The 18,683-nt window shown below is 47.5% G+C and overlaps 2 protein-coding genes across 2 annotated transcripts; both read left to right on the forward strand.

Annotated features, from left to right (window-relative positions):
* The first annotated feature begins 1,285 nt into the window (after positions 1–1,285).
* Positions 1,286–3,265, forward strand: LOC125524711 (uncharacterized). Its single transcript, XM_087535452.1, has 3 exons — positions 1,286–2,188; positions 2,271–2,425; positions 2,513–3,265. The coding sequence occupies exons 1-3, from the start codon at positions 1,342–1,344 to the stop codon at positions 3,104–3,106; spliced, it is 1,596 nt and encodes a 531-aa protein (XP_087391578.1). The 5' UTR covers positions 1,286–1,341; the 3' UTR covers positions 3,107–3,265.
* A 12,818-nt stretch (positions 3,266–16,083) lies between these two features.
* LOC125521233 (uncharacterized) lies at positions 16,084–18,395 on the forward strand. Its single transcript, XM_048686296.2, has 3 exons — positions 16,084–17,053; positions 17,138–17,367; positions 17,468–18,395. Exons 1-3 carry the CDS (start codon positions 16,168–16,170, stop codon positions 18,065–18,067), a joined length of 1,716 nt encoding a protein of 571 aa, XP_048542253.2. The 5' UTR covers positions 16,084–16,167; the 3' UTR covers positions 18,068–18,395.
* Positions 18,396–18,683: the final 288 nt, after the last annotated feature.

An 18,683-nucleotide genomic window follows, 5' to 3' on the forward strand; every position in this document is an offset into this window, starting at 1 on the left:
GGGCGCTAGGCTGGGCAGCGGGAGGAGTGGGGCGTCGGGGCGGTGCGCGGATGGGCGCCGGCGCCGAACAGCAGGATGGGCGCAGCCTGTGGGACAGTGTGTGCATGCGGGATGGCGCATGGGCGCGGTGACCGGGCGAGTAGAGGGGAGCTCACGGGGTAATGTAGGGAACTGGCAGTGGGCGTCGAGGAGGAGGATGGGGACGAGGTCGATGACGAAGAGGACGGTAGGGCAGCTCCGGCGAGATGGCTCCGATGACGGGATCCGAGGAGTCGCGGCGTCGGGCGTGCGGCGAGGGGAACCGTTGTCCCTGATCCAGATCGGGACCGAGAGGTGGGGGCACGAGGGGAGAGTGGGGGATCGGGAGGAGAAGTGGGACGGCTAGGGTTTCGGTCGGGTGGTCCGTGGGGTTAATGGGGAAGTGGGTGGCCGGTTGGGCCGGCCAGGCAGCCTGGTGGCCAGCTAGGCCACGGCCCAGCAGGGAGGGGTTCCCTCTCTTTCTTTTTTTTTGTTAGTTTTGTCTTTTGTATTTTCTTTTATTTATTTCTTTTTTTCTGTTTTATTTAATTTAGGGCGTTTAAGTATATTCTAAACATGTGCTTTCTTCACTACAATTACCTATATAATATTTGGCACCGTCCAAATATTTCTGTTCTAATTTTTTAAAACTTTGTTGTCTGCCATATTTAGAATTTGAATTTTGAACCGGTTTTAAACTAACGTGAGATTATCAACACTAACTGTGGTGACGTGGCATGATTAGCGGGGGATTACTGTAGCATGATTATCCGGGCGTTACACTGCCACTGACCGGCGGGCCCGGGAAGAGGAGTAGGCGTGCGCGCATGTCCGTCTTGTGTCCGTGCCGACGTAAATCCGACTCAAAATTGGACCGGGAATGAGTCGCCATGCGGACGCCAAGCGGCGCGCGTCCGTTCGGGTCGGAGCGTTGGGCCGCCTTTTGTGTCTGCGCCGACTCAAGTGGACGCGAGCGGACGAAATGGGTCGCCTTATTGGAGTTGCTCTAAATATAAGTGTTCAATTCTTCGAAATTAGGATTCTTTTTTTGTTGAGGATCGAAATTAGGATTGTTCTACATTTTTTTAGACAAGGATTCTTCTACATTCTTTGGGAATTTTAACTTCAACTAAAGGATATGAACCCATGGGCCATGCTAAAAAGAGAGTAGGAAAAACAAAACAGCTGACCAACGAACAAAGCCCAAAGAGGTCAAAAGAGAGTCCAAAAGGGGTCATTGCAGTTCAGTCTCCAGTCTGCGGAACAGGGTAGGGGCAGGAAAGGAGGCGACGCCGCCGGCTGGCAGGAGCACCGACGCGCACCATGCCTTCCTCCTCCTCCGTCAACCCGGAACACGGCGCCGTCACCGCAGCCCAACACCTCGCCGGCAACGCTGGCAAGATAACCAGGGCCACGGGCGCCGAGGTCTTCGCCTCGCTCCTGCGCACCCAGGAGCAGGTCGACGCGCTCTGCGAGCAGTACGGCGTGCCCAAGGAGTTCACCGCGCGCCCCGCCGGCGACCTGCCCGCGAACTCGCCGCCGCCGCCGGGGGCCATCTGCGTGTACGCACGCGCGCTGGAGGCCGGGATGCGCGTCCCGCTGCGCGGCTTCTACCGCGACGTCCTCGCCCACTTCGGCATCGCGCCGGCGCAGCTCACGCCCAACGGGTGGCGCTTCATGGCGGGCTTCCTCGTGCTCTGCCAGTCCGCCGGCGTCCCTCCCTCGCTCGCGGTGTTCCTGCGCTTCTTCCACCTGTCCATCATGGATCAAAAGCACGAGAAAGGGTGGTACTTTTTCCAATCCAGGCCGGGCAGCTCCAGCTTGGGCTTCACGGGGTTGCCGAACGGGAGTTGCAAATCCATCGTGCGCTGGAGACACTACTTCTTCTTCCTCTCGTCGCCGGAGCCGTGGCATTGCGCCGTGGAGTGGGGCGAGCCGTCCAAGAGCTCCTTCAGAAACCTGAGGCTCACCGCTGAGGAAAGCAAATCGGCGGTGAAGCTGCTAAGTGCTTATGGTGGCGCCGCTGTTGATCTCAGGAACCTGCTCCCTGCTAGGTGGTCAGGGCGGCGCCGTCGTCTCTACAATAGCAACCCCGCCGTTAGTGCCGCCGGCGCCGTGATAACCACAGCATCCCCGCCGCCGCCGCCGCCTTCAACTCACTGTTCCAAAGGTATGTGAAGTCTAAACATTGAAAACCCTCTGATTCCCCTGTTTCATCGAGACTTGGTGTTGTGTGCTACTGTTATCTATAGGTATGATGAAGGTGGCCGCGCAAGCGTCGGCGTCGAAGAAGAAGAGGACCTGGGAGGAGGCCAACGGCAGGGAAGAGCCTAGCAGGCACGACGGGCAGCCGCTGGAGCGCGCGTCTGCCGCGAACGAGCCTACCGACGACGCAGCGATTTGGCAGGTATTGCCAGAATACAATGGGAAATTTGTTCCATCGGCAGGTGCTTGTCCGGTCCGGAGTCCAGTCGATCATACTGTTTGTGTTCAGGCCGCGAGCTACGTGATCGAGCTGGAGGAGAAGCTGGTGGCCCGGGAGCGCGACGCCGCGGCTCTGCGGGAGCAGCTGGAGGGGGCGAAGAAGGAGCTCGCCGCGGCGAAGCGGGCGGCGGACGCGGAGCGGGAGAAGGCCGAGTCCGATCTCGCCGCGGCGGGAGCAGAGCTGGAGAAGAGCAAAGCCGAGCTCGCCGCGGCAAATCGAGCGGTGGACGCGGAGTTGGTGAAGACAAAAGCCGAGCTCGCTGCGGCTCGGGCGGAGGCGGCCAAGACGAAGGCCGAGCTCGCCGCGGCTTGGGAGGACATGGTGAAGACGAAGGCCGAGCTCGCCGCCGCGAAGCGATCAGCGGAGGCAGAGCTGGTGCAGGCCAAGGCCGAGCTCACCGCGGCGAAGCGCGCCGCGGAGACGGAGCTGGTGAAGGCGAAGGCCAAGCTCGCCGCGGCGGAGGCGGAGCTGGAGAGCGCCAAGGCGGCAGCGGTGCAGCAGCTCCTGGCCTCCGAGGAGCATGTGCGAAAGCGGGCGGAGGAGGCGCTGGAGGGATACAAGCGGTGGCGAGGCCGTCAAGCTCCGGCTGGCCGTGCTGCCTGAGTACGTTGCCCGCTGACGGTCTTTTTGGAATTTGAAACATTCCTTCTCTAGATGGCTAAATGAAGATCACGAACAAAACTTTAGCCTGATCCACTCTATGCGCTTACAACACTCTGCACCCGTTGCTAGGTGATTTTCTTGTTCCAAGCTCAGGTGACAATTGACAGGGGGGTTCGTTTATTGGTGCATGTAATGTTCGTTTTTTGCGATGTTATAAGATCGGAAATGGAAAATCCCGAATGTTCAGAATTTGACCATGACAAGTCAAACATCTCGTGGTAATTTTAGTGACGCGGGGATGGCAGGTTTAGTTGACACGCTCGGCAATTTTCTGGCAAAAAATAGATTGAGCATGAATTTGCCATGCTTGCTAACTAAATTTGCCATCCTCTCATTATTAAAATTGTCATTGAAAGTGTTCGATTTGTCAATGATCAAATCCCAAACGTTTGGGCGTTATCAAGGCCCTATAAGTTTCCGTACCTAGCATAGACACACGCACACTTACCCCAATAAACACACAAACACATACCCTATCTTTATCAGCATCTACGGAAAAGACTGAACCGTCATTTTGAGATGACTTTGGGACAAGGACATCACGGAAACACCCTCCCAATTTTGTCCGGTCCTTGCCCTATGCTATTGTGCTTTCTTTTTGCAAATCCAGTGTCGCTTTAAAACTCGTTTTCAAAGCCCTTTTATAACTCTTTAAATGTTGTAGAGCAAGAATGAAAACTTAGATTCCTTAAAATTGTGATTTTGTAATTTAACCTCTTCCATTTCTTATATGTATGTGCATATGAACTGCATTTCGTTTTCTATTTTGTATCAACATAATTAAAGTTTTTATTTGGAACACAACACAATTCAAAAACTTTCCATCAAGAAATTCAACATATTCTCTTCCTCATCGTCAACTTCAACTTCATCTTCGAGAAATTCAATATCCAAGTCATATGAGGATGACGAAGAATCAATGAACTCCACTTCCATTAAGCTCATCGAGGTTATTGTATTAATCGAGGTCATTTACATGAATGGAGTCGAATTCCAATGTCATCTACATGGTTGTAAACAAAAATACACAACTAATTTGCACAAATTCAAAGCAATTATACAGTTAGACAACTCGTTAGAGGCCTCGTAGGCGGCGGTGTAACGCCCTCGATGTGACTATATCTCCCACGTGTCGAGGCACGACTTAGAGGCATAATCGCATTGAAGGCATATGTCGCAAGTGAGGTAATCTTCACACAACCTATGTAATATAATAAGAGAAAGAGATTACATAGTTGGCTTACAATCGCCGCTTCACACAATTATATGAATAAAGCATTACATCAACCAGATACAATCAAGGTCGACTACGGAACCCAAAACAAAAGAAGAACCCCAAATGCGACAAAGGTCCCCAAACGACCCCAACTGGACTCCACTACTGAACAACTAGAATGAAACAACATAAAGGAAAAGATCTTCATAGAGCTCCTCCTTGAGCTTGGTTGCGTCATCTGATAGGACTCATCGGCACCTGCAAGCTGGTTTTGGAAGTATCTGTGAGCCACGGGGACTCAGCAATCTCGCACCCTCGCGATCAAGACTATTTAAGCTTATGGGTAAGGTAAAGGTATGAGGTGGAGCTGCAGCAAGCGACTAGCATATATGGTGGCTAAACATACGCAAATGAGAGCGAGAAGAGAAGGCAAAGCACGGTTGATAAAAGTATGATCAAGAAGTGATCCTATAACAACCTACGTCAAGCATAACTCCAACAACCGTGTTCACTTCCCGGACCCCGCCGGAAAGAGACCATCACGGTTACACACGCGGTTGATTCATTTTAATTAAGGTCTACTTTAGGTTTTCTACAACCGGACCTTAACAAATTCCCATCTGCCCATAACCGCGGGCACGGCTTTCGAAAGTTCAAATCCCTGCAGGGGTGTCCCAACTTAGCCCATCACAAGCTCTCACGGTCAACAAAGGAATAGACCTCCTCCCGAGACATTCCGATCAGACTCGGTATCCCGGTACAACAAGACATTTCGACAGGGTAAAACTAAACCAGCAACACCGCCCGAATGTTCCGACAAATCTCGATAGGAGCTGCACATATGTCTTTCTCAGGGCACACTCAGATGAGACTAGCTACGAGTAAAACCAGCCCTCAAGTTCCCCCGAGGTGGCCCCGCAGGCAGCTCAGTTCGGACCAACACTCAGAGGAGCACTGGCCCCGGGGGGGGGGGTTAGAATAAAGATGACCCTTGAATCTGCAGAACCCAAGGGAAGGTGGTAGGTTGTTAGTGCAAAAGGTAAAACCAATGTTGGGCATTGCTGAAAGAGCTTTACTTAAGGCGAACTGTCAAGGGGTTCCCATTATAGCCCAACCGCGTGAGGAACGCAAAATCCGGGAACATAACACCGATATGACGGAAACTAGGGTGGCAAGAGTGGAACAAAACACCAGGCATAAGGCCGAGCCTTCCACCCTTTATCAAGTATATAGATGCATTAATTAAATAAGATATATTGTGATATCCCAACAAGTAAACATGTTCCAACAAGGAACAACATCTCCATGTTCCAACAAGGAACAAACTTCAATCTTCACCTGCAACTAACAACGCTATAAGAGGGGCTGAGCAAAGCGGTAACATAGCCAATCAAAGGTTTGCTAGGATAAGGTGGGTTAGAGGCTTGGTTCAACAATATAGGAGGCATGATAAGCAAGTGGTAGGTATCGCAGCATAGGCATAGCCAAAGAGCGAGCAAACTAGCATAGCAAAGGTAGTAGTGATTTCGAGGGTATGATCATCTTGCCTGAAATCCCGCAAGGAAGAAGAACAAGTCCATGAAGGAGACAAACGGACGTAGACGAACAGGTCCTCACAAACGCGACGTTATCGGAACCAACCCGAAGAAGAAAACACCGGAAAATAAGCACACAACATAGTAAACAACCAACACATGAACATGATATGATATGCGGGATGCGGTATGCGATGCATATGCATGATTAGACAAGGAATGCATGAACCTGGCCTCAACTTGGAAAACCAAGTGTTCCATTGGAAAGATGAGATGAAATCGCTTGAAAACGATATAAAGATCACCGGAATCGGAGTTACGGTTTGGAAATGGCAAGCGATTCAAATATGGCACCGGTCTGCGATTTACAGCAAGTAGGCCTCTAAATGCAACGAAATGAACATGCTACAGCAACCAAACATGACAAAAAAATACATGACAGGGATGCACACAAGATGCTTAACAAAAGTCTAGCACTGAGCTACGGCCAATTCATCCATTAACAGGTTCAAACAAGCATGGCAAAAATGCATATGGCAAACATATCTCAGACTTAGTGAAATTAACACTTGTCTGGAATTTCAGATCAGGTAGCCCTCTTCAGAGCAACAAAACTACATGCTACAGGATCTGAATATGGCAAAGTAAAGCATGGCATGGAGCTACTCAAAGATCTTAACAAAAGTCCCTTAGTGACCTTGAGCCAAAAGGGATTAGAAAATACAATTGCAAGCATGTGAACATAGCAAAAACATAATCAGTTTTCAGACTTGGTGAAAACTGGCACATGCTGAAATATAACTCAAGTAGGCATGTTTACGAGCTCGATGCACTCACTATGGTGCAAGTCATGGCAAGACAAGCATACACCCATCAAGAAGGCACAAAATGCAAGCTATACATGGTAAGAACAATGGCATAGCATGCACGAATCAACTACAACATCACCGGCAAAATTGCAAACAAGTTGACAATCTGCCCAGATTCACAAAGTAGCAAAAGTAGAGCTCGATTGACTCAAGTTAGGGTGCTCCATAATTACAAACAAAGACATGGATGGATAGAGCACTACAAGATTAACAAAACATCCTTACTGATCATCCTCAAAAGAGGCACGGATCACTAGGAAACAACATGAACACATGGCATCATGAAATAAACAGCTCACTAAGTCCCTGAAAACAGAATTAGCAAGTGCACCACTTTGCAAGCTTGCACAAGTCACCACACACATCACAAAAATACATGGGTTGCACCTCTGGAGAGATGACAAAACCCTTAACAAAACATATGTAGAGTATCAGGGCATATCATGCACACATTAATCATGGCAAAAATGACAAAAAACTAAACAGAGTAGCAGATCTGACAATTAACTCAAGTAGCCCTCTTCTAACAGCATTTCGGGCATCAAAATGAGCTCAAATGAAAATGATGCAATGGAATGAAATGATGTACACTCTGAGATGAACATTTTGATATGCTATATGCATGTATGAGAGCTACGGATGCAAAGTTACGATGCGATGAACAAGGGCACATGGATCTGGGAATTCCGAGGTCTTAGTAGAAATTTATACCCTATGCAAAAAGTCAACGGGACGAGGATATCCTGGGACGGAGGGATCCGGGTCGAGATGACGGCGTTTTGATCGGGGGAAGGGTGGATCACATCCACAAGCCCAGATCTGACCGGGCGGCGGAGAGGCAAAGCCGGCGACGCGGGGCGGTGCAACCGGCGCGAGGCAAGGCGGCGGAGCGTGCCGGCGATGGTCGATGGCGGCGGGCGCGCAGGAGGCGGCGGGCGAAGCCGGAGGGGGCGGCGACCGGCGCGGTCGGTGTGGTGGTGCGCCGGCGGGGCGAGGCCGGCGGACAGCGGAGGCGGCGGACAGCGGCGAGCGCATGGCGGCGGTGGCGAGGCGCGGAAGGGCGCGGGCGGCGGCGGCCCGATCTGGCCCGGGGCGGGCCCGATCTGGGCTCCTCGGGCCCGGCGGCGGGGAGGAGAGAGAGGAGCGGCGGCGCTGACGTGTCGCGCCCGGTTTCGTCCGGCGCGGCGGCTGGACGTGTCCGGCGGCGGGGTGGACATGTCCGGCGACGAGCGGGGGAATTTTAGGGTTTGGACTGCGGGATTTTCGGAGGGAGACACATATTTATAGGTAGAGGGAGCTAGGAGAGTCCAAATGAGGTGCGGTTTTCGGCCACGCGATCGTGATCGAACGCTCTAGATGATGGAGAGGGTTTAGGTCGGTTTTGGGCCAAATTGGAGGGGTGTTGGGCTGCAACACACACGAGGCCTTTTCGGTCCCTCGGTTAACCGTTGGAGTATCAAACGAAGCCCAAATGGCACGAAACTTGACAGGCGGTCTACCGGTAGTAAACCAAGGCCGCATGACAAGTCTCGGTCCAATCCGGAAATGTTTAATCCCCACACATGAAAGAAATGTAGAATTGACCACCGGAGGAGAACGAAGCGCCGGATTGCAAAACGGACAACGGGAAAAAAATGCTCGGATGCATGAGACGAACACGTATGCAAATGAAATGCACATGATGACATGATATGCAATGCATGACACGCAAGCAATCACATGGTAACAACAACGAATAACTGGACGACACCTGGCACATCGGTCTCGGGGCGTTACAGGCGGAGTCGTCTTTGGACGGGAAGGAGCGCTGTTCAGGTAGTGAGGCCAGAGAATGTGGTTGTAGCTTAGCTGGGGTGACACGATGATGGATGAGCTTGGGCGGACGGCTAGACGTGGCTACAGGACGACTAGTTGACTGCAGTAGGTCGATGCATGATGGATGCGGTCGGGGGGCAGTCGGTATAAGCTCTATGACTAGAGGCGAGGTACTTCGAGAGGAGGAACGATTCCTCGGCGATGTGTAATGACATATGGCAGTGATCCGGCAGCCCGGGGTGCTCTGAAATAGTGTTCAGGTGGACCGCGGCAACATTGGCGCCAAATTTCCTGTCGATAGAGTGCAAAATAAAAAATTGTCACCCAGTTTGCAAATATAAAGGCATGTGTATTATTTTAGAGTGCACTCTAATTTCGTTAGGATAAATGGCGTGATGAGGGATCTGTTAGAGTGGTTGTTTGGCCCCATTGCATTGCCGCTAGGATGCTCGTAGTCCTCGTGTATTGTCACGGATCAAACATCATTTGATGAAGTTTGTCATGTGAATCCTACCTCTTGTATTTTTCTTTTGTAGCTCCTCGTTTCCTTGGATCTCTGGTGAATGACCTACATAAGTTGGCAACATCTCTCCCCTGGATCGGTGAACTTTCTCCAAGAAATTGTTTACCCGAAGACCTTTATTAGGGTTTATACTTAACACCCTATCATCGGAATATTGAAAGCTACAGTTGTTTCCATAGCCATTACAAAGGAGAACTTCCATTAGGAAGACTGCAAAATAGAAGATCTGCCTAAGGAGAAAGCTGATGGAAACATGACTATGGTAATCCCCTTATCCCTGATGTAGTTAACTCTAATGAAAAAATTGGGTAATCTGGCCCAAGAAATTGGTGTGAACTTGGGGAATACTAGAAACATGATTAGCTCAAATTTGATTTTTTTTATAAAATCTCTTGAATAAAGTAGGCTTGATTTAGTTAACCAAGCCAATGTTCAACTTGAAGGAGACTGGCGAACATGATATAAGAGGAATGCTTTCTGATGAAGGAAGTTGTGGGTCCAATCTTGAGGATGATGAATGGGATCATATCCAAAAACACTTCCCTCATGGGAGGAGAAAAAATGAAAACAAGTCACCCCAGAATTCTGGGGGAAGACATTTTTGGTTTGTCATTATTTCAAGAAAAAAGTAAAAGAGCATTATTAGTGTGACGACGAGAGGTATTGTTTTGGGGAATATGAGAGGTTTTCTAGGAGACACTAAAAGAGATTTTCGAGCAAAATGATTATGGATAAAAAAAAGTAGATTTCCATACTCTAGGACTAATTTGCAGAACTTATGTGCACACAGAGATTTCCATTGGCATCACACTCCCCCTAGTGGGAAATTTAGTGGCCTATTATTGTGTATTAACTTCACTACTCTAGATGTTATTTCCCAGGAGGATGGGAAATGCTATATCAAAATGATCGCATAAGATGTTAAAGATAAGTTTATTTGGGATTTAGTTCTAGTTTATGGACAAGCACAACCTGGTAGGAAAGACCAATTCTTGGATGGAATTTTTGCACAATTGCATCAGTTATGCACTAATTGCAAGTGATTTTATTATAATTAGAAAATGATCAGATAAAAATAAACCATGTACATCTAGGCATTGGATTTTTTGTTCAATGCAGTTCTTGAACAATTTGGACTTAGGGAGCTTGATCTTAATGGAAGACAATTTATTTGGGGGAATAATTTGAAAACCCTAATTTTGAAAAATTGGACAGAATACGGTGTTGCCCAGCTTGGGAAGAAAGTTATCCTTTAACTGAAGTTACTGCCATAGTTTGAGAGAAATCTGATGACACTCCTTTATTTCTAGACTCTAGTTATGTGCCTAAGACTTACCCCATCTTTAGATTTGAAATTTTTTGGTTTCGAAGGGATGGAACTCAAAAGATAGTCATTGATATTTAGCTGACTAAAACTTTTAGAGGCTAAAACACTGAGAAGTGGCAATGTAGATTTAGGAAACTTAGAGCTAAGCTGAAAAGCTAGAATAGAAAAATGAATGGATGGCACAAAATATTTAAAAAATATGTTCTTGTTAAATCGGATCATATTTATAAACATTGTGACGTTTATGGTTGAGTTGCTGATATGAGACAAGAGCATAAAGATTTGAGAGCTCAACTGGATAGAATTATGAAACTAGAAGAGTGGAAATGGAGACAACGAGCAAAAAATATGGAAATTATTGAAAGAGAAGAGAACAAGCAATATTTACATGCCAAAGCTAATCGTAGACGAAGGAAAAATAAGATCAAATCACTAGATCGGGATGAAAGGAGAATTGAGGGACAAAAAAGCTGATTGATTACATTACTAATTTTTACAAAAACCTATTTAATCAACCTGAGGTCTCTAGTATTCCTTTGGATGTTGAGAATCCTAAGACTATTCCTCAAGGCATGTACAATGGTGACATATGGATACCGATGCCCCAGGACAAAAAGCACTTTGAGGCATCCTTATTAATTTTTTCTGCCCAATGCAAGCTACTACTAATGGGCCTCATCAAATAATAAAAAGTAGATTCCCACTATACATGCATCCCTGCTTTCACTTCAACTTTTTCAGCTTTATGCACTGGACCACACTTTTTCTCCCCAAGCACCCGCCTCCTGCAGAGGATCCCGCTGCTCCATCCGAACCTACTTTTTCTGACATCCGATCCTTCATGGCGTACGAGGCATCACCCCGGGGCTATGCATTGTACATGCGGAGGTGTAGATAAGTTGACTGCAACTTTATAACTAGAGGACATAAAGGATGTGCTTTTTTAAAATGGCTCCCAACAAGTCACTCAGGCCTAATGAATTCACTACTGAGCTTATTAGCATTTCTGGAATCTAATTAAGTTTGATCTAAAAGCTCTATTTGATGATTTTCATAAAGGGGAGCTTGATATCTCTAGGTTAAACCATGGTATTATCATTTTGGTGCCAATTCTTGTCAACATGTTTTTAGGCAGATCAACTCTTACTTTACTTTAGTAGTTTGGGTGATCTTAAGTCATATTCTCGAGAAGTCGGGACCTTTGACAAAACTAAAGAAATGGTTTAATGAGGACATCACTTTGCTGCTAAGGTGCATCTGCCCCTGCATGAACAATAAATTTAGATGTATTTTTTGAAACCAGAGATGCTCGAGTGTGCTAGGAGTGTGCAAAATTTCATGGACAAATAACATTCCAGGAGCTCTCAACAAAAATAACAAAATCGTCTCTCAAAGAACTCTCAAAAACACATTTCAGAGACCCCCTTTTTTGTCCACAACTCGTCGAATGTGATTTCACCACAAAAAAATGCATGCTCCCAACACACTCGAGCATCTTCGGTGTGAAAACAATTCATGTTCCTGAGCCTAGGCTTTTCAATGGATTATCGTGGTTTAGTGGGGAAATATTTATATCACAAAAGATCTGACTATGATATTTAGTCCGCTAATTGTCATTTTTGATATATCTGCATTGGGTGCTCTCTTTTATTTATATGTGGATGGTCATAGGCACGCACAAAGTTTAGTTTTATTCGTTCTTCCTCTTCTCCGAGCAAGTCTTTTCTATTTGAGTTAATTACAGCTAGGATAGATAATCTTGCACCATTGTAACAATATTAAACATGATCTTGAGAACCACATAAAGATGATATAAAAACATACATGACCACACATTTTGATTCATTTGCGTCAATTCGAACGTCAGACTGCTTGTCAACTGCTATCTCTCTGTACGTCACGTGGCAGCGGGCCCATGCTATCTCTCAATCTGTATGGGCCCCTTCTGTCAACGGGATGGAAAAAGAAATGACATACACATAAAATGGGGGGAAGATGCCAAAAAAGAAAAAAGAAAAAAGGCAGGAGAAGGAGTCTTAACCTGACAGGTGGGACCCACCCATATATAAAGGAAGCTTACCAGCACGCTGGCTCGTTGGGTTGCCACGTACGAAGAGAAGACGGTCATTTGACGGCGCGCAGGCTGAATTCACGGAAGCGTATTAGGGCATGTACAATGGTGCTATCTTAGGAATGCCACGTAGGATAAATGATGAGTTGGAGGAGAGAAAACTCATAAGAAAAGGCTTGTCTTCTCTTATTTAAGAGAAGGCAAGAGATGATATCTTAGCATAATTTGTCTCACCATGTTTTAAGAAATAATGAGTTATTGAAGATAAGGCTAAGATACAACTCATCATAGACATACTTTTTTATCATATTTAGATTACATGCAAAACTTAAGATAAGATTATCTTATCAACCATTGTACATGCCTTTAAAATATGTAGTTAGGCAAGTTGTTAAAGTACGATTTTATGCGATTTTTTTAGATTCTGTATGGTATTATCACCCCCCCCCCCCTCCCCCGCCCCCCGGCAATTTTATGTATTGTGACAGTAATAAACTCTTTCTATTTTGTCTAGCCTCGTACTACTAGATAAACAGCAAACAAATGTTTTGCTAGGAAATGTTGGCGCCCTGCATGCTTTTATTTTGAACGTTGAGCGCCTTGGATGCTGTCTTGCTGCACACACACATATCCAAGAATCGCGGTTGCGTCCAGATGGTCAGCATTGGGTTTGCACAGAATTGGCACCCACATACTTGCACACATTACATGAGCCAGCCAACATGAAACGCGCGCAAGCCTGTAGCAGCAGCAGTGAAAACCTAAAATGCCAACGAGCATGGTGCGTGCCTTCAAGAGGAGGCCGAAATCACTATTATGACCCTTTCAGCAAACTTTGTCATAAAGTGAACTTGACATGAAACTATTTCATGATCTGACCTTTTTAGCAACGCCATAGCCCGCGGCGTTTCTGCCCAAAATGAAAACGCCAAGCTAGCTAGCGTTCTTGTCCAAATAAGAAACACCGAAATAGCTACCGTTGCGGACCAGGTAAGAAACGCCATAGGGCTTGGCGTTTCTTCGCTGGCACCCAGCCCACCCGCTGCCCCGTCGGGGTCTTTCTCCTCAGCCGCCAGACGCCAAGCTAGAAACGCCAAGGTCGGCGACGTTTCCAGCCTTCGTAGAAACGCCAAGGTAAAAAACTGCTTCATAACCAGGGCCTAAACGCCAAGCCTTTTGACGTTTCTTACTTGGTCACAAACGCCATGAACTTTGGCGTTGCTTACTTGGTGAAAAACGCCGAGCGACTTCTACGTTTTTTCTTTGGTTAGAAATGCTAGCTAGCTCGGTATTTTTATGTTGGATAAAAACGTCATGGACTATGACGTTGCTAAAAAGGTCAGATCATGAAATATTTTTTCGTTAAGTTCATTTTGTGACAAAGTTAGCTGAAAGGCTAATAGTGAAAAAGGCCTCAAGAGGAAGCCAACGTCATGGGACAGATTTAAAGCATGGTAAACGCAAACAGCTTTTGTCAGGCCAGCCAAACCATCACGTGTTTGCTCCTGTCCAGCAAAAGCTACTTTGCTTTTTTCAGGTACCTACTCTTATCCCTCTGCTGAACCCTATCGGTCGTAATACATGCCTGTTCCCCGGCCTTCCAATGGAGTTGGTGAAGTATGTGACCATGATGTAGCTTACTAAAATAATTGAGTAGTGAAGTTCAACTCGGTGGCCTATAATTAAATAGATTTCGCGAAAACAATATCCGTTAAATTTAGGTGATCGGTTAGAGACGACAATTTTTTAGAGGAGCAAATATCCTCCTCTAAGGGATACTCAGCTGTATCCTCCTCTAAATTATAGGGGATTAGTTAGAGATGCTTTAGTTCATGAAAAGCCTAGATTACTTCTTTTTTTGAATTTGAGAAACAATTTAAGCTGAAATCACATCAAATGCAAATAGAGGAAAATTACGAACCAACAAATACGTTTTTTCAATTTTGGTTCCTAACACTCACCAAATATGGCTTATACCTCTAATGGTTGATCTATTACCTCATGGGAGGTAATAGATCATCACATTCAATCTATGTCACTGGATCAAAAATAATGAATGGCAAAAATATTTGGGACCATCTTAAAATTTCTCTGAAAGCTATTGCCCCACGAATGTGCAAGGTCAATGACAATTTACGGTACTTACTCTAACTTGTTTTTTGCGGGAATCACTCTAGCATGTTAGTCCATGTTAATTAAGTGACATTTTTTGTAGGGCATATCTTAGTTGCAACTACTAATCATAATATCAATTAGTATTTTGGATGTGAATTTATATTGCTAAACGAATGCTTGCTTGTGTTCTAGTTCTAAAATATTAGTCAGGTATATGAGAGTTTGTGTGATGAATGTATGCTAGCCAATAATTTATGCTAACCATGCTCACATGTTAACCCATGGTAATTTAGTGACATTTTTAATAGGTCATATCTTACTTGCAACTACCAATTATAATATCACTAAGTATTTTGGATGTGAGTTTTAGTTCTTAAATGAGTGCTTATTTACGTTGACATATGATATTAGGGATGTTAGTGATGAAATATTAATCAAATATAGAAGAGTCGAATACGAAAGGTTAAATTTCAGCTTATGTGAGAAATTACTATTTCTAAGGTAACTACGAAATATCTATTTGTATTTCTGTTTCTAAATCGCCACTTAAGACCCATCTGACGCAAACAGGAGATTGATACAAGTATATAACACAATATTTTTTGAACAAAAACCAAATTGATGCAAATACCGACTTAGAAACAAGTTTTTTAACTGACTGAGCTGTAGTTACTCCTGAGTAAATATAAGGATTCAAAATTAGGATTCTTCTACATTCCATGGGAATTTTAACTTCGACTCTAACTTATTTAAATAAAACATTTTTTCATGTGATGCAATTGAACAAATCAAAATCCTGCAAAATAAATGGCATGACATTATAATCCTATGTTCTTCCCATTCCCGCGTTTTTTGGATTCCTAGGAATCAAAGAGGCCCTAAAATTATGGCATGGTTTTTCCTTACAAATTCTCCTAATATAGTATTCCCTCTGTCCCAAAATAAGCGTCTCAACTTTAGTAATCCCTCCGTCCGAAAATACTTGTCATCAAAATGGATAAAAAAAGATGTATCTAGATCTAAAATACGTCTAGATAGATTCCCTTCTATCCATTTTGATGACAAGTATTTCCGGACGGAGGGAGTACAATTTTGCGCTAAAATTAGTACAAAGCTAGACACTTATTTTGAGATGAAGGGGCTACTATATTGTAAGCATACAAATTTTGTGACATCTTAAAGTTCACTAAACAATTGATTGCGCCAGCTAGTTGTGGATTCTCCTTTTTTATTCTCCGCCTTAGAATTTATATTTGAGAAGCAAATAAAGAGAGAATATGAAAAACAAAACAGCTTCTGTTTAGTGGAAGAAAAACAAAATAGCTTTTTCTTATCACAAAGCAGGTAGGCTTTATTGAACATGAATAATGTTTACAGTAATGTGGAAAGGAAAATAGCTGGACCAACGAACGAAGCCTAAAGAGGGCCCAAGTCCAAAAGTCCAAAAGAGAGTATTGACCCAAGAAAGAGTCCAAAAGGGGTCATTGCAGGAGGCGACGCCGCCGGCTGCCAGGCGCACCGACGCGCACCATGCCTTCCTCCTCCTCCGTCTACCCGGAACACCGCGTCGTCACCGCAGCCGAACTCATCGCCGGCAATGATGCCAAGGAAACGAGGGCCACGGGCGCCGAGGGCTTCGCCTCGCTCCTGCGCACCCAGGAGGAGGTCGACGCGCTCTGCGACAAGTACGGCGTGCCCAAGGAGTTCACCGCGCGCCCCGCCGGCGACCTGCGCGCGAACTCGACGCCGCCGCCGGGGGCCATCTGCGTGTACGCGCGCGCGCTGGAGGCCGGGATGCGCGTCCCGCTGCACGGCTTCTTCCGCGACGTCCTCGCCCACTTCGGCATCGCGCCGGCGCAGCTCACGCCCAACGGGTGGCGCTTCATGGCGGGCTTCCTCGTGCTCTGCGAGTCCGCTGGCGTCCCTCCCTCGGTCGCGGTGTTCCGGCGCTTCTTCCACCTGTCCATCATGGATCAAAAGCACGAGAAAGGGTGGTACTTTTTCCGATCCAGGCGGGACATCACAAGCTTGCCGAACGGGGGTTGCAAAACCACCCCGGGCTGGAGACACGAGTTCTTCTTCCTCTCGTCGCCGGAGCCGTGGCCTTGCGCCGTGGAGTGGGGCGAGCCGTCCAACGGCTCCTTCCTCGACCCGGCGCTCACCGTTGAGGAAAACAAATCGGTGGTGAAGCTGAGCGCTCACGGTGGCGCCGCTGCTGATCTCAGGAACCTGCTCCCTGCTGGGCGCTGCCGTATCTGCGCCGCTGTCGATCTCAGGAACCTGCTCCCTGCTGGGCGCTGCCGTATCTGCGCCGCTGTCGATCTCAGGAACCTGCTCCCTGCTACGTGCCCACGGCGGCGGCGGAGTAACCTTGCTGCCGCATCCCCGCCGCCGCGGCCTTCTTCGTGTTACAAAGGTACCTGAAGAAGTTCTGAACATTGAAATACCTCTGATTCCCCTGTTTCATGGAGCCCTAAAGTTGTTGCTGCGTGCTATCTAGGCATGGATCCCTCCGTCCACGACATGATGAAGACTATGCCGGCGGACAAGGTGGCCGCGCAAGCGTCGGCGTCGGCAAAGAAGAGGACTTGGGAGGAAGCCAGCGGCAGGCACGACGGACACACCACAGACTGGGATGGCGGACGGGAGCTGCTGCAGGAAACCGTCGCGCCGTCGTTGGAGCGCGCGTTCGCGGCGAGCGAGCCTTCCGACGGCGCAGCGATTCGGCGGGTATTGCCACTATGCCAGCAAATGCCATGGGAAATTGTTCCATCTCTAGGTGCTTGTCTTGTCGGGGGTCCGTCCAACCGAGCATATTGTTTGCTTTCAGGCTGCGAACTGCGTGCTCGAACTTGGGGAGAAGCTGGTAGCCAGGGAGCGCGACGCCGCGGCTCTGCGGGAGCAGCTGGAGGAGGCAAAGGCCGAGCTCGCGGCGGCGAAGTGGGCGGCGGACGTGGAGCTTGAGAAGGCACAGTCCGAGCTCGCTGCGGCGGGAGCGGAGCTGGAGAAGACCAAAGCGGAGCTCGCGGCGGTGGAGGCGGAGGTGGTGAAGAGGAAGGCCGAGCTCTCCGCGTCTCTTGTGGAGGCTGAGCTCGCCGCGGCAAAGCAAGCGGCGGAGGCGGTGAAGACGAAGGCCGAGCGCGCTGCGGCCTGGGAGGAGGTGGTGAAGACGAAGGACGAGCTCGCCGCGGAGGCAGAGCTGGTGCAGGCCAAGGCCGAGCTCACCGCGGCGAAGCGCGCCGCGGAGACGGAGCTGGTGAAGACTAAGGCCAAGCTTGCCGCGGTGGAGGCGGAGCTGGAGAGCGCCAAGGCGGCAGCGGTGCAGCAGTTCCTGGCCTCCGAGGAGCAGGTGCGCCAGCGCGCGGAGGACGCGCTGGAGGGGTACAAGCGCTGGCGAGGTCATCAAGCTCCGGCTGGCCGTGCTGCCTGAGTACGTTGCCCGCTGATGGTCTTTTTGGAATTTGAAACATTCCTTCTCTAGATGGCTAAAATGAAGATTACGAACAAAACTCTAGCCTGATCCACTCTATGCGCTCTGTTCCCCTATCTGGAGATCGCTTACTTTTGTAGCTGAAGTTCTCTGAGATACTACAACACTCTGCACCCGTTGATAGGTGATTTTCTTGTTCCAAGCTTCAGGTCACAATTGACTAGGGAGGCTCGTTTGTTGGTGCATGTAATGTTCATTATTTGCGATGTTATAAGATCGGAAATGGTAAATCCCGAATGTTCGGAATTTGACCATGACTAATCGAACATTTCATGGCAATTTTAGTGAAAAGAGGGTGGCAGGTTTAGTTGACACGCTTGGCAATTTTCTGAAAAAACAATAAATTAAGCATGAATTTATCATGCTTGCCAACTAAATTTGCATCCTCTCGTCATTAAAAATTATCATTGAAAACGTTTGATTTGTCAATGATCAAAATTCCCAAGCATTTGGGCGTTATCGGGGTCCTAAGAGTTTGAGTACCTCACATACACACACGCACACTTACCCCAATAAACACACAAACACACACCTCTATCCTTATGAGCATCTACGG

Source organism: Triticum urartu, chromosome 7A (assembly GCF_056163025.1).
Source record: "Triticum urartu cultivar PI428250 chromosome 7A, HENAU_Tu73, whole genome shotgun sequence".
NCBI classification, from domain to species: domain Eukaryota; kingdom Viridiplantae; phylum Streptophyta; class Magnoliopsida; order Poales; family Poaceae; genus Triticum; species Triticum urartu.

Excerpts from the sequence above, each read along its gene's own strand:
- LOC125524711 (XM_087535452.1), top strand. The coding sequence starts at position 1,342 with ATGCCTTCCTCCTCCTCCGTCAACCCGGAACACGGCGCCGTCACCGCA. Across the intron at positions 2,189-2,270 it reads TTCAACTCACTGTTCCAAAG|GTATGATGAAGGTGGCCGCG; the intron begins GTATGTGAAGTC and ends TGTTATCTATAG. Across the intron at positions 2,426-2,512 it reads ACGACGCAGCGATTTGGCAG|GCCGCGAGCTACGTGATCGA; the intron begins GTATTGCCAGAA and ends GTTTGTGTTCAG.
- LOC125521233 (XM_048686296.2), top strand. The coding sequence starts at position 16,168 with ATGCCTTCCTCCTCCTCCGTCTACCCGGAACACCGCGTCGTCACCGCA. Across the intron at positions 17,054-17,137 it reads GCCTTCTTCGTGTTACAAAG|GCATGGATCCCTCCGTCCAC; the intron begins GTACCTGAAGAA and ends CGTGCTATCTAG. Across the intron at positions 17,368-17,467 it reads ACGGCGCAGCGATTCGGCGG|GCTGCGAACTGCGTGCTCGA; the intron begins GTATTGCCACTA and ends GTTTGCTTTCAG.